The 14,888-nt window shown below is 39.0% G+C and overlaps 1 protein-coding gene across 6 annotated transcripts in view; it reads right to left on the reverse strand.

Annotated features, from left to right (window-relative positions):
• Positions 1-695: 695 nt before the first annotated feature.
• The window catches only part of FREM1 (FRAS1 related extracellular matrix 1), a 179,531-nt gene continuing 165,338 nt past the window's right edge, over positions 696-14,888 (reverse strand). For all 6 annotated transcript variants that reach the window (XM_070052347.1, XM_002708087.5, XM_051845518.2 and 3 more), the window contains 4 exons: positions 14,569-14,697; positions 13,719-13,834; positions 4,964-5,049; positions 696-3,555 (listed from right to left, as the gene is read on the reverse strand). In XM_070052347.1, coding sequence (XP_069908448.1) covers positions 3,356-3,555; positions 4,964-5,049; positions 13,719-13,834; positions 14,569-14,697 — 531 coding nt within the window. In that variant the 3' untranslated portion in view covers positions 696-3,355. The remainder of the gene's footprint in view (positions 3,556-4,963; positions 5,050-13,718; positions 13,835-14,568; positions 14,698-14,888) is intronic.

A 14,888-nucleotide genomic window follows, 5' to 3' on the forward strand; every position in this document is an offset into this window, starting at 1 on the left:
AAAAAAAAAAACTTAGAAATTTGCATATATGCAATTATGCTTTCATGTTTTTATTTTCCTATCCCATTTACTTTCATACCCCCTATATCTAGCTATCAGGTGCAGTTGGGACTTCCATGTCCAAATGTGTTGATTGAATGTGACTGAATGGTAGCTGTATATGTAAAAACCATGTAACTAAAAGCTGGGAAATAGCAAAGATAAGAGACATATTTTGGGGGCCAGTGTTGTAGAGTAGGTTAGGCTGCCACTTTGATACCAGTGTCCCAGCCACTTCACTTCCTATCCAGCTTCTTTCTAATGTGCTTGGAGCTTAGCAGAAGATGGCCCAAATATTTGACCCCCTGCCACCCACATAGGAGATTCAGATGGAGTTCCTGACTCCTGGCTTTGGTCTGGCCCAGCCCTGGCTGAATCAGCAGATGGAAATTCTATCTCCCTCTGTCAGTCCCTTTCTCTCTGTCATTCCAAGAAAGAAGGAAGGAAGGAAGGAAGGAAGGAAGGAAGGAAGGAAGGAAGGAAGGAGGCAAGGAAGGAAGGAAGGAAGGAAGGAAGGAAGGAAGGAAAGAAAGAAAGAAAGATAGATAGATTATGCTTTTTGTCTTTTCTCTTCTCACCTTGGGTAGGACCATTAAAGCCTAAATCCCATATGTGCTGAAGAAGAATATAAAATGTTGGAAACAGTGACTCAGAACTAGAAATAAATGTATTTTATTCATTTTGATGCAACACAAGATACAGTACATTTCATATGCCGCTTTTTTGCAGACATCAGTCAGCACCAGTTTGCAGTTTAAATTACACAGAGTCATAGTGTGAAAGAAAAGATGTGCACATCTTTTCAGCTGTATTAAAAATAAACAAAAACTAAAAGGCAAATAAATGTCACCTGGTTAATTTCTTACCACTCCTTGGAAAGAGAAGACATGATTATCATGTGTTCCAAGTTTATTTTTAGCAAATTTATGTTGTGTGTTTGTTGAAGACCAAAAATCGGTAGATTCTGAAAAGCCACAGGTCATTGAGCTGGACTGATGGCTTGCATACAGGGAGACTTCTCTTGAGTCGGGATTCAGGTTTGGGGAGAAGAGCCGGAAGACACTCAGGTCTCTCTTCCTGGTGCTCTCCTTCCTAGCACCTTCAGTGCCCATCCCTTTCCCCTCAGCTCCTTTCTCTCACCTCTTCTCCCCCATAACCTCCAATTCCCTCCTTACTCCGTCTCATTCCTTCCCATTCCAACCAGAACTTGAAGGGCACCAGTGACCAGTCAAGCAGAGGAAACCATGACAAAGGTTTCTTTCCTTTTCCCCAATTCAAAGCACAACCATGAGAAAGAAATGAAGTTTGCGATGAATATTGCCTGGCACCCAAACTTGCCTGAATTTCTATTTGTGCCTTCTTCCAATTAAGTGGATTTTCCACTAAATCACACTTTCATAACTAAAAAGAACAATTTAAATATTTTTCTAGATTGATTTTTTGTTATAAAAATCAAAACATTCTTTATGCTGACATTTACAATTACAATTAAGTATCATTTTTATTGCATTAGATGTGTGGAATCTCCCAAACTGACCAGATTTTTCAAAGTTGACATAGTTCCAGATTTCCAGTTTGGGGTAGTATTTTTGTAGTTTTAGAGTTCCAGTAGGAAGGTGTGACCCTTGAATTCCTCATTCCTTGAATTTTCACTTTCTCTCCTAGGACTTAACTCTTTAGATAAATAACTCTTTCTTTTTGTTTTCCTGAACCACAGCTTTCCACACTGAAGAAAGAGTGATTCAGACAGGAATTAACTAGAGCTGACATGGAGGAAGAGTTTGACATCGTTCAGTTAAGCACCAAAGACTGCTTTTGTCCCACATGAGACCTGTACCTGGAGCCCACCTGTGACATCTAAGATAAGGAGACCTCTGATTCTGCAAATATGCTTGGATGTATAAGAGGTAGAACATCTGCGTCTTAGCCCAACCTCTCTTTGTTAATTTTTTCTAGTAATTTTCCATAAATGAGCAGAATGAAACAAGTCTGTCATGCTTTTATATCCAGAAACTGGGCCGAGATCCTTCAAGCATTGCCAGTGTCTTCAACACTTCAGGTACTGTAGTGAGACCTTCCCCCAAGCTCTAGTCCATTGGAAAACCCTGTTTGGATTCTGAAGTCACACTGGTACTCACGCAGCATGTTACAACTGGCACAGCCATAGTTTCAGTGATTATACGAAGAGGAACATTTTGAATACATGTTTCAGAAAATAAAGTTCTAATTTCCTGTAATCAAACTTTGATTTCAGCAGGGAGTTCTGGGAAGGCAGCAACACGCATCACTGCTTCAAAAATGTTTCACTCAGCTGAGATTATAAATTAATAAGGTAGCCTTCCATTAGAGAATCTACTGAACACGGCATTTCTGTGAATATTAAAGGTTTCAGGGCTTAAAATGGCATCAAACTCCTTTCTGACAACTCAGGCTTTTAAGAGCTCTGTTTTCAGTATTATTTTTCTTTGTTCATCAGCATAATTCATGGGGGACACCTCTGAGGAGGCACTGTTTTTCTTCCATATGTCAATTGTCATTCATAGACACCCTGTATTCCAAATGTCCTTGCGGAATGCTAGTCAGGACAGTAAACACAGATGAAGAGATCAGGTTACTTCAAATTTCTCATGACTCCGTCAGTTTGGAGAAACCCAATCTTTGGTTTGGGAACGGTTCAAAGCCAACATACACACTGGAAAAGGAGATCTGTTTCATGAGCAGTGATGCGTGGATCTCAGAAGCGCAGGTAGCGCCCTGGATTCTCACCTGAACTACAGTTCTGTACATGAGCCTCCATCTGCAAATCTGTCCCATCTAAAGCTTTCCTTTTCACCACGAGAATTCTCCTTCCCATCTACACAGGCTGGGATTCCAGGTTTCACATTTAAAGGGTTCCAAAGAGACAAACCAGTTCATTACTGGTTCAGGTTCGCTTAGAATCAAGTGGTAGGAGCACCCGCATTACACAGATCAGAGTAGATTCATTTGATGTCATGGGGTGAAAAAAAATCCAAGAACCATGGAATTAGTGATGCCTGAGATTTGGAGAGGGGTGAGGCTGAGAGTCTTCTAGAACAAGTAAATCTTATACCTTATAATACTGTAGACATTTAGTCTGAAAGATATTAAGATGCAAAAATTACATCTCATTTGCAAGGAATATTCATTTATCAGTCTCCCTGGAACCATTAATTTGTTCATCACAAAGATGAACTTGGCCAGTCACAACAACTTGCTTTCCACTGAGCGACATTCACATATCCTGTGAATAAATAGGTGAGAAATCCCGGGAGGGCACCTGTAGAGCCAGTCGCATTTAGAGTTTCCTGGAGCACACGTAATTGTGGAGCTTGCCCTTCCTACAGTCCTTTGGTTGCCATTTCCCTAGTCTTTGAACCAAAACACAGCTTCTCCCAGGCTTCGTGCGCTGAGGGGGCCCTCTCCTCCAGGAGGTGAAGGTGACGGGTTCACCACCAATCCATTCCCAATGGCCGGCATGCACTTGGTCGTTCAAACCTAAGGTGAACCAAAGGACGTGCCAAATGATTTCATTACACTTACACTTATGTATCACATCCAGCCTCTTGTTCTAAGCTATCACATTCAAATGACCAGGTTCTCAAAGATTAGGAACTGGGGATGCTCTAAGAAAGACTTAAGAACAACAGCCTTTGAGGTCAAGTAGACCTGAGTCCATAATTCTAGCTCTATCCCTGCTGGGTGAGCATCTTTGGGCAGGTTATTTAACCTGCCTGAGGTTTAGTTTCCTAATTGAAGGAATGAGCATGAAATAGTACCTCTAGGGCTAATTTGAGGATTAAATAAGCTAATGCCTGTAAAGCTCCTGGCATATTTAAGTGTGTAGTAACGGACAGGCATCGAAGGAGTGAATCATGTAACAGGAGACCTCTGTAGCGGTCTCTCTGCCTTTTTGTATTTTTAAAGATTCATTTATTTATTTGAAAGGCAGAGTTACAGAGAGGAAGAGACGAGAAAGACAAAAGTCTTTCATCCGTTGGTTCACTTCCCAAATGGGAGCAAAGGCTGGAGCTGGGCCGATCTCGAGCCAGGAGCCAGGAGTTTTTTCCAGGTCTTGCACAGGAGTACAGGGGCCTAAGTGCTTGGGCCATTTTCTACTGCTTTCCCAGGCTGTAAGCAGAGAGCTGGATCAGAAGAGGGAGCAGCCAGGACAGGAAATGGCATCCATATAGGATTCCGGCACCACAGGTGGAGGCTTTGCCCACTGCGCCACAGTGCCAACTCCTAGTGTTGGTACTCTTAAATCATACCAGCTTTGGTACCTGGGGCTGAAAAAAATCCAGTTTAGTCTCCACCCCTTCTGTTCTCTTCTGTCTTGGTAGCCGCTACAGCACGGCCTCAGACTCTGTCTCTCTATCTTTGAAATAAATAAATAAAATAAAAAATAAATAAATAAAATAAAAATTGTAAAAATGGGCTGGTGCTGTGGTGTAGCAGGGTAAGCCTCCATCTGTGGCACTGACATCCCATATGGGTACCCGTTCGTGTCCTAGCCGCTCCTCCTCCTATCCAGTTCTCTGCTTATAGCCTGGGAAAGCAGTGGAGGATAGCCCAAGTGCTTGGGCCCCGGCACTAGTGTGGGGGACCCAGAGGCAGCTCCTGGCTCCTGGCTTTGGATAGGCCCAGGTCTGGCTGTTGCAGCCATTTGGGGAGTGAACCAGCAGATGGAAGGCTTTTCTGCCTCTCTCTCTCTATGTAACTCTGGCTCTCGAATAAATAAATAAAGTCTTTAAAAAACTGTGAAAACAGAGGGGATGAGACTACCGAACCAACTACTGCCTGTCACTTAAACCCCAATCATTTGATCCATGGAGACAGTGCATGGTGGTGGTGCCCAGTCCCCTCCTCTTTTTGTCTCCCTCCTTAGTGTAGCACAGATACTTGCCTATCCAAAAGGGCTTTCTTCCACTGATGTCCCAGAGCCATCTCATGTGCTGTCTGGAAAACACACTCACAAGGCTGCCCAAGTGTCTACACACAAACAAACGAAAATGCAATTGAACATTTCTGCTAACGTGAAATGCATAACACAAATGAGAGTTAGTTTAAAATACTAAAAAAAAGTATGTGTAAAAAGAACTTTCAAATATTCTACTACTCTTTTTACTTTAATGAGTATCTGCAGAGTAGGGGCAGGTGTGAAGGCAGGGAAAGTGATCCTTTAGTGTACAGTAATATCTGGGTTGCAGAGTACAGTTCAATAGATTCTGAACATCTTTTGGGAAAGTCAGCATCAACGACTTAGAAAGATTAATCAGTTATTCTTAAGTCATTTCTAATGGTATAAATTTGGCAATTATCCAATTAATTTGATTAGTAAGATAATCTAAATTATTCAGATACAATTACTTGAGGTCTTCATTTTGAGCTTGATATATTTACTCAAATAACCTAATAATTAATGACTTTTCCTTATGTTTAATGCAATGAGCACAGTAGCCCCACTGTCAAAATCTTCACCTATTCTGTTGAAGTTAAAGCACTTGTTCTTACAAACACACATGCAAATTTCCCCACTGAATAGAATTCTTTATGAATTACTTTTTGCAGCTGACTGAATTATTCCTCTAAGACTTATTTGATTATGTCTGATTCCCTAACAGTGCTCTTAAACATGATGTACGTTAAAAGCCAATATTTACATTTTCTTCTTTTAAAAAACAGAAGTTTCAGATATGAAACAAATACATGGGGTTGGTGTCGTGCAACAGAGGTTAGGAAAAGCTGCTAATTGTGGTGCTGACATTGCATACTGGAGTGCCAGTTCGAGTGCCAGCTGCTTTGCTGCCCATCCAGCTTCCAGCAAATAGACCAGGGAAGGCAACAGAGGATGGCCCAAATGATTGGTCTCCTGCCACCCACATGGGAGACCCAGATATAATTCCTGGCTCTTGGCTTCAGCCTGACCCAGTCCTGGTTCTTACAGACATTTGGGGAATGAACCAGTGGATAGAAGATATCTTTCTGTCTCTACCTCTCTCAGAATCCTTCCCTTTCAAATAAATAAATGTAAAAAAAAAAAAAGAAATATACACATTGTACAACATAACATCACACTAGACCTTATAAACACATGATTATTATGTGTCAAATTAATAAGTAACATTTTTTTAAAAAACCAAGCAAGAACAAATAAAATGCCTGGTTACTCTCTGCTGATACTGAATAAATTAGGAAACAAAATTAGTAACACTTATATCAGGTTAGACATTGTTGAATTGATGAACCTAATTCATTTTGCATATATCCTTCCAAAATTCAGTTCCATTTCTTTGCTTTTCCAGGCCACTTATGTTAAGAACAATTTGTCAGGGCCAGGGCTGGCACTGTGGCGTAGTGGGTTTAGCAGTGCTGGCATCCCATATGGGTGCCAGTAGGAGACCTGGCAGCTCCACTTTGATGCAGCTCTCTGCTATGTCCTGGGAAAGCAGTGGAAGACGGCCCAAGTCCTTGGGCCCCTGCACCTGCGTGGGAGATCTGGAAGAAGCTCCTGGCTCCTGGCTTCAGATCAGCGCAGCTCTGACCAACTGGGGAGTGAACCAGCAGATGGAAGACCTCTCTCTCTCTCTGCCTCTCCTTCTCTGTGTAACTCTGATTTTCAAATAAATATTAAAAAAATCCAATCACAATTAAAAAAAAGAGCAATTTGTCTGTTTCCTAATGATTTTTCCCCACTAAAATCCATACTTTGCTGCTCTGTAATGCGGTGGTGACTTCCAAGCCCCTGAAATAGGTGAGGCTCTTTGCTCCACCACTGAATGGCCTAAGGAAGCTGGATTTCAGTTTCATGACTTTGCTCTGACGTCATTATTTACTGTCAACTCCTGTCTGACAGTCACAACAGGTATATAAAATCAAATTTGTGTAAAATGTAGGCCAAGTTTGAGTGACCGTGTTGCCTAATATGGTTCACTGGACTTGGCTGGCTAGACCTGGGCTCCACATCCTGCTCTACCTCCTAATTCCCTTGCTGAACTAATTTCCTCACTGAAGTTTACCAACTTCACATCCTCAACTTCATCACGAGTAGTCACGGGCCTTATTCAAGGATATTTGACACTACCTTGAGCTTGAAGATTCGTAAAACTAAGTTTAAAACACTCTTTGTAAATTGCACTTCAGTTGCCTAAGTATGATTTGGCTTTCTTTCTGACTCTCCAAAAGGCAAGAAGCTCCACTATTGCAAACAAATAGCTATGCTTCAGATAGGTAAACTGTTAGAGCATAGCTATTTACAAAAGAAATATCTGGGCATTTGTGTGCTGATTGTTTTGTTAAAATACCATTCTTTTTCTTTCTGTTCATATACATATGAAACCTATATAGATATGTGTATTAATGGATATAAAAAATAAAGTACATAGGCCCACATATACAAATGTGAACCTCTTGACAGCTATTAAATTTGAAGGCATTCAAAGTATAAAATTAAAAACAAAACTTAATTTTGCTGGTTATAGAAGTAACCATCTACTTCTTTGAAAGTTTTAGATTATGTGTAGATACATTTCAGAGTAACTCTTTAAGGATAGACCAGCAGGGGTTCCAGACACTCCTGTGGGAAGACAAAACAGGTTCATAGATAAAGATCTATAATAATAGAATTACCTAATGTACAAGGACTGCCATAGGAAATGAGCAGATGAGATTACAACATGCAAATTCAAGAGATGCCTATGCTAAAAGTCTGGCTCCTTAGGGTTAGAAAAATAATAAACACTAATGGGGAGTAAAGGAGATTGGAGATAAAAATTGAGTTGAGTTAGAATCTCAATGGGGGCAAGGTAGAACATAAAAATTTGCTGTTTTTATAGAAACATGGGTGTTGTAAATGATCCACCAAGAAGGACCTTCAGATACCTAGACCAGTGAACTCCAGGAAACATAGTCCAGAATCAAATAATTGTTCCCAAGATCAAATTGGACAACATATTACATACATTCTAATTACAGATTCTAAAACTAGCTTCTAAAATGCCTAATGACATGGCAAGGCTACTTATTATAAAATGCAAAGCTGCAAATTTTACACCATGCAAGGAACTGACAGTTCTCAGAGGAATACCCCTTTTCAAGCCAATGGGATCGGCGAAGAGGCCAAAATGAACCAGAAAAGTAAATGACGAAGGGAAAGAGGGAGTCTCAAAGGGTGGGGAAAAATTCTGAACTGGCAGAGGAAGACTTGGGATTCAGGGAAAAATTATACCAAGGAGGTGACCTGGTCACCAAAAAAATATTTATTTGAGAATGATTGACACAAAGGAGTATGGCCATCATTAATTTTCTTTGAATTTGCTCCTAGAGTGCTTTTTTTTGAAATCCCTATAACTAGTACAACTATAATTGTTCTTCCTGTCCTTTTGAAATAAAATGCACACTTAATTATCAAATAAATGCAATTTGAAATACTCATATTTAATATTTTAAAGGTAGAAGCTTTTTAAATGATATTTAAAAATATAACACCATATATATTTTCTTTACTTCCCTTGTACAACCTAGTATACAACCTGAAATAGTATATGATACATGTTTTAATTTCTAGACCAGTATGGTAAAGAGACAATTTGAAATTTGACAGAGTTTGTTTTCTGACAAATAATTGGTCATTTTCTAAAATACGGTGGAAAAGCACCAGTTGTTTCTAATAGCCTTCTTTTGTTCTAAGAGTTTTCAGATTTCTAAGAAACTCAGAACTTTACAGCTTAAAACATTTATGAGATGAGAATTTATCAACATATTTTGAACAGTAGTTCTGTGTCTACTTATGATATCATATTTGATTTGTTAGATATGATTATTAATCCCCTTGAATTAAGGAAAGGTAGAACATTTTCAGGTATCATAAAAGCTTTGGTAATGATTTATTCAAAAGAATGTCTTTCTACTTGTAAGTATTTATAAGTACCGTTTATATTCTTGTATATGTAATCAACAAATATTGATTGTAGCTTATATTCATATATTTAGTTCTAGAGAACCTAACTGGACCTATAGGAAGACATCAACTCAATGAAAGCTATATCCTATAATTCAGCAACCTTCATATTCTTAATAGAGCTTTATGGGATGAGAATAAGGAAAAGGACAGTATGATAATCTTACATATATAATTTAGCATGTAGCTCATAAATATATACAATAACCACTTGCTAATTAAAATGTAAAGAAATATGATTTAGGACTTGCCAGTAGGACAGTTGGATCTGGAGAGTTATGGTGTCTATCTACCTTAAACTCACTGAAGAATAGGGAATTATTTAGTTATTGGCTTTTGGGGTCACTACTAGAGAATGCTACTTCAAAGTATGACCTGGTTCGGACATTTCCAGTACAATAAGTACCCAATAAATACTTTTTGTATGAGCAAATGTATGAAATTGGAACTTGGTTATACTTTAGGTTTGCCCTGAATGGAAAGTTGGAACCATAATTTAATTAAAATATTAGTATGTCTTGGTTATGAGAGATAAGAAAATTATTTACACATAATTTTGAAAACATACTTTAGCCAACACAATGTTAAAATAGACAGGCTTGTCTATACAACTGTGATGAGAAATCCCTTTTACTTACGGTACTCTCTCAGAGAGTATAAAATTGAATCCTATTTCTTTCATTTACCTGTATAAATGTATGACCATGAACAAGTGCTTTTGTTTCCCTAAATCTCTTCTTTTAAACCTGTAATCTATAGAGGATAATAATATCTGATCCCTCACCGAGTGATGCAAGTATCAAATAAACTAACACATGTGGAAGAATTCCATAAAGGATAAAGCAAAATATAAAAGTAAGGCATTGTTGGCAAGAAGTGTAGAACTAGGTCAGGCCATTTCATTGGTGAAGGTGCTTAAAATGAAGTTGCAGATGAACTCTTAGGTCAATTATATGAGGAAGCAGTTAGGCTTTTAACTTAATTTGGGGCTTAACATGATTATTGGGACGATTGGATTTTACAATAATAGTAGACATGAAGAGCCTCTCTATAACTCGTCTAGCTACATATCATTAAAACCCAGCTGCAGTGAAATGGATCAATAAAAAAAACTTTTTTAATTTATTTGAAATACGGAGTTACAGAGAGAGGTAGAGAGGTAGAGAGGTAGAGAGAGAGAGAGAGAGAGAGTCTTCCATCCAATGGTTCACTCTCCAGATGACCATAACAGCCAAAGTGGAGCTGATCCAAAGCCAGGAGCCAGGAGCTTCTTCCAGGTCACCCACACAGGTGCAGGGGCCCAAGGACTTGGGCCATCTTTTACTGCTTTCCCAGGCCATAGCAGGGAGCTGGATCGGAAGTGGAGCAGCCAGGGCACAAACCAGCGCTCATATGGGATGCCAGCGCTGCAGACTGGGGCTTTAACCTGCTGCGCCACAGTGCCAGCCCCAGTAAAAAACATATTTACAAAAAGATGTTTGGAGACTTATGGAGGGTTGTTATAGTTAAGAAATCAACCTTACTGTCAGCTGCCATTTCTCTTTCTTTCTTTCTTTCTTTCTTTCTTTCTTTCTTTCTTTCTTTCTTTCTTTCTTTCTTTCTTTCTCTCTTTCTTTCTTTCTTTCTTTCTTTCTTTCCTTCCTTCTTTCCTTCTTTCCTTCTTTCCTTCTTTCCTTCTTTCCTTCTTTCCTTCTTTCCTTCCTTCCTTCCTTCCTCCCTTCCTCCCTTCCTTCTTCCCTTCCTTCTTCCCTTCCTTCTTCTCTTTCTTTCTTTCTCTCTCTCTCTCTCTCTCTCTCTCTTCTTTCTTTCTTTCTTTCTTTCTTTCTTTCTTTCTTTCTTTCTTTCAGGCAGAGCGGACAGTGAGAGAGAGAGACAGAGAGAAAGGTTTTCCTTTTTCCATTAGGTTCACCCCTCAATGGCCACTGCGGCCAGTGCGCTGATCTGAAGCCAGGAGCCAGGTGCTTCCCCCTGGTCTCCCATGCGGGTGCAGGGCCCAAGCACTTGGGCCATCCTCCACTGACTTCCCGGGCCACAGCAGAGAGCTGGACGGGAAGAGGAGCTACCGGGACAGAATCAGGCGCCCTGAAGGGGACTAGAACCTGGGGTGCCGGCGAAGCAGGCAGAGGATTAGCCTAGTGAGCCACGGTGCTGGTCACCATTATTTCTTAAAAATCTATTTTTGATACCAAAAAAGCTAGAAGATCATAATCTTAGTATAAAGAATAGTCTTTCTAAGAGAAAACACATGGTGACCTTGCACCAAAATCTGTGATTTGGAAAGATAGCTGTCAATACGTGTTATCCTTATTTTTCTTGCAACATTAAAATTCAATGAAAGTTACATTATAGACCAGCAGAGTTACTTGTGTTGTCCTTTGAGAACATTAAGGAAGATGAACAACAAGTCTTCTTCCACACTTGAAGTGGGGAGTTTTGTTTTCTTCATCTATATTTCACCAAGAAATCTCAGCAACAATTTAATCTTGATAACCTTGACTGGTGTATAACTGCACTTGTCCACATTTTTGTCAGTAGAGAAGCCTAATCATTTCCTTTTTTGTAGCATACTACAATCTTCTCCTTGCTAGTTCAGGAAACTTTTGCATCTACATCAAAGATCTTTCCTTAAGAGATAAAAAGACCAAGTACCAGTACTCCTACCCAAGCTTTCAATGTCTGAAGTCAAACTTCAAATACAAGTAGGACATCTGATGATTTTCCAGGAAGAAAGTCATTTGTTCCCAAATATAAGGAACTGTATGTATTTAAACAATGATTATCTTAAAGATTTTAAAAAATTTTTTACTTTATATTACCAACTTAGCAACAAAATCCTCAAAGCCAATGATTAAATCCCTGTGGTGACTCTACTTATAGTAAGGATATGACATACACCATCGATGAAAAAGGTGGTTGATTTGACCACTTTTTATGATTTACATAGAATAAAATGCATAGATTTAAAATATTTAATTTGATGACTTTTGACAAATGTATATGTACAATGTAACAGACACCCACACTAAGACACAGAACATTTCCACCTAGAATATTACCTTACTCATGCTATTTTCTAAGCATCCCATAATTCCTTCCAGAGATAATCATTTTTAAATTGTTTTTAATTCCCAGTATTTTTTACTTAACTTTTTTGGTTATTGTATTAAACACTTTTTGGATTGACATGCAAAACTTTTACACTTTTATGAAGTACAAGGAAATACTATTTTTTGTTTCTCACACCATAGATTTTCCTATTCATAAAAGTGGAATCATACAATATATATTCTTTTGTGGAGAGCTGCTGTCTCTCTACATTCTGTTTTTGATTTACCTACAATTTTCCACATGGTTGTAGATTTAGGAGTTCATTCCATTTCATTGCTTTTAAAACATTTTACCAAAGAAGAGAAAATACATTCTCTAGTTAGTGGAGAAGATACCTAGGACTCCTACAAATCAATAGTGTAAAAAACAAAATGATTCAATTATTATCATAAATAAAGTTACTACAGAATTATTTTGTGTTTTCTTTTAGTGCATGTTTCTATTTCTTTTGTTTATATACCTACAAGTATAATTGCTAGATCATAGAGTAGATATACATGATTTTATATGAAACTTCCAGACAATTCTACAAAGGGTACCACTTTACACTTTCACCAACATTGTGTGAGGCCTCTATCTGTTCTACATTCTCACCAATGTTTGCTACTGTCTTTGTCATACTTTTAGCTATTCTAGTGGGTGTGAGGTGGTATGTCATTGCGGTTTAATTTTTATTGATCTGATATCTATTGGTGTTGAGCGTAACTCCTGACCAATTGCATATCTCCTCCTGTGAAGTTTCCAAGTCATTTTCTATTTCTTAAGTTACTTTTTGTTATTGGTTTATAGGAGTTTTTTTTTTTTTTTTGGTATTTTCTGAATTCAAGAACTTTATCAAAGAAAAATATGGTTTGAGAATAGCTTTTCCAGAATGTAGTTTGCTCCTTCATTTTCTTAATGGTATCTTTAGATGACCATAACTTTGAAAATTTGATGATACAAGGTCTGATCAATACTAGCCAGGGACTTCTCTAGTCTGTTCCTAGCCACAGACCATATCAGTCTAATTGCATTGTTTGGATGATATCCATGTTGGCAAAAAAAAAAAAAAAAAAAAAAAAAAAAAAATCAGGAATATGCATCATTTTTAAAGTATTGGACAAAATAAATTTTGTTGTCATTACCTGACCACAAGCCATCCTTCACTGAATGTTCCATCACTCAGTGAGCCTTTGTCTAACTTGTCTAGCTTTATAATCATCAGTGTCTCTCACATTGCTGGAGGCCTGATGCTATTACGATTTTTATTACTATATATTTTCAAATCCATGAGCAAGAATTCCTATCACATATAAAACAATCAGAATGTGCAATGCTGCTGACTCAGAAAAGCTGCTCTGACTCCAAAAAATTAATACGGGGGTGGGAGGTGGAGAGAAAGAAATATGGTGATGGCACAGCTTTAACAGCAAAGAGCTAAGTCCAAGGTCAGCAGCAAATCCATTCTGAACCACAGAACTCCCTCAGGGCTTCTAGAAACAAAGCCAGACAGACATTCAATACTTGAATGAATGAAGTAGCCCTGCAGTTCTATGAGAACAGAAAAAATAGTGGACAAGGAAATATCAACCCAATGTGAAATCAGGTTCCTTACTGTTCCCTGCAAGCTTGCATCGCTGCATCCCAGGTCTCTTTCCGCCCTGTGATTAATGTGTGACAGTAGCCTGAGTGATGTTGCCATCCAGTGGGGCAGGATTTGTCTTCCACCGCCTGAAAAATAGTTGTCCGTGTTCACACTGTAACATTCTCTACCACTTGGAGTCTATTCCCAGGATAATGAACTCTGTGAGTCCCAAGAAGAAAGTCAACCCTAATTCCAATTCTCAATCTCAGGAAATTCAATGGCTTCCTACAGACAAGACTAAGAGTCAGCAGTGTTTTAATTTGATTTCATCTGACAATGAAACAAAACAAGACGACATCTTTTCCAATTGCATTGATTTTGTGATTTAAAAAAATCACCGTGGGGGGGGCAGGTGTTTGGTGCAGTTGTTAAGATGCCACTTGGGATGCCCACATCCTGGGTCAGAGCACGTGGCTTCAAGTCCTGACTACACTTCCAATTCCAGCTTTTTGCAAATGCTCACCCAGGAAGGCAGCCATGACGGCTCAAGTACTTGGGCCCCTGCTACCCACATGGGAGATCCAGACTGAGTTCCTGGCTCCTGGCTTTGGCCCAGCACAGCCCAGTACAGATTGTTGTGAGCATTAAGGAATAAACTGGCAGATGAGAAATTTCTCTCTCTTTCTGCTTCTTTAAATAAATAAATGAATGAGTAAATTTTGAAAATTACTTTGGGACATTTCTCCTTCTTGGCTTTCCAGGTGTAACGAGGGCATGTAGACATACATGAGTTCACAGTCATGAACCAGATCACTCTGTCTTTATTAGCTTATCACAGGACATATTACAAGTAAAGTGCTTGGCTTTGCCTGTGTCTCACCTTGGTCTGGGGGCTCCAGGCTTTCCAGGCAATCCCATTGCACTCATACAGCTTTTGAATGCTTTCTTCAAAGTGGAAGAGGCCCTTTAAATCCAGAGTGCAGTTCTTTGGAAATGAAGGCAACTGGTCCTGTGGGAAGGAAAGGCAATTTAGAACCAACTTGGCCTAAGTGGATCACACACTTGCCTCCGCAGGGTCTTCATTTGCTGGGCAGCATTTGTGTTAAGCAAACTATTCTCAAGCTTGGAGGCTGTGTTGTGAATTAAGTTGTGTTTACAGTCCAGCACACAGCTTGTTATAAGGTGAATAGGAAGGGGAAA

This window comes from Oryctolagus cuniculus, chromosome 1, assembly GCF_964237555.1.
Source record: "Oryctolagus cuniculus chromosome 1, mOryCun1.1, whole genome shotgun sequence".
In the NCBI taxonomy this organism is placed as follows: domain Eukaryota; kingdom Metazoa; phylum Chordata; class Mammalia; order Lagomorpha; family Leporidae; genus Oryctolagus; species Oryctolagus cuniculus.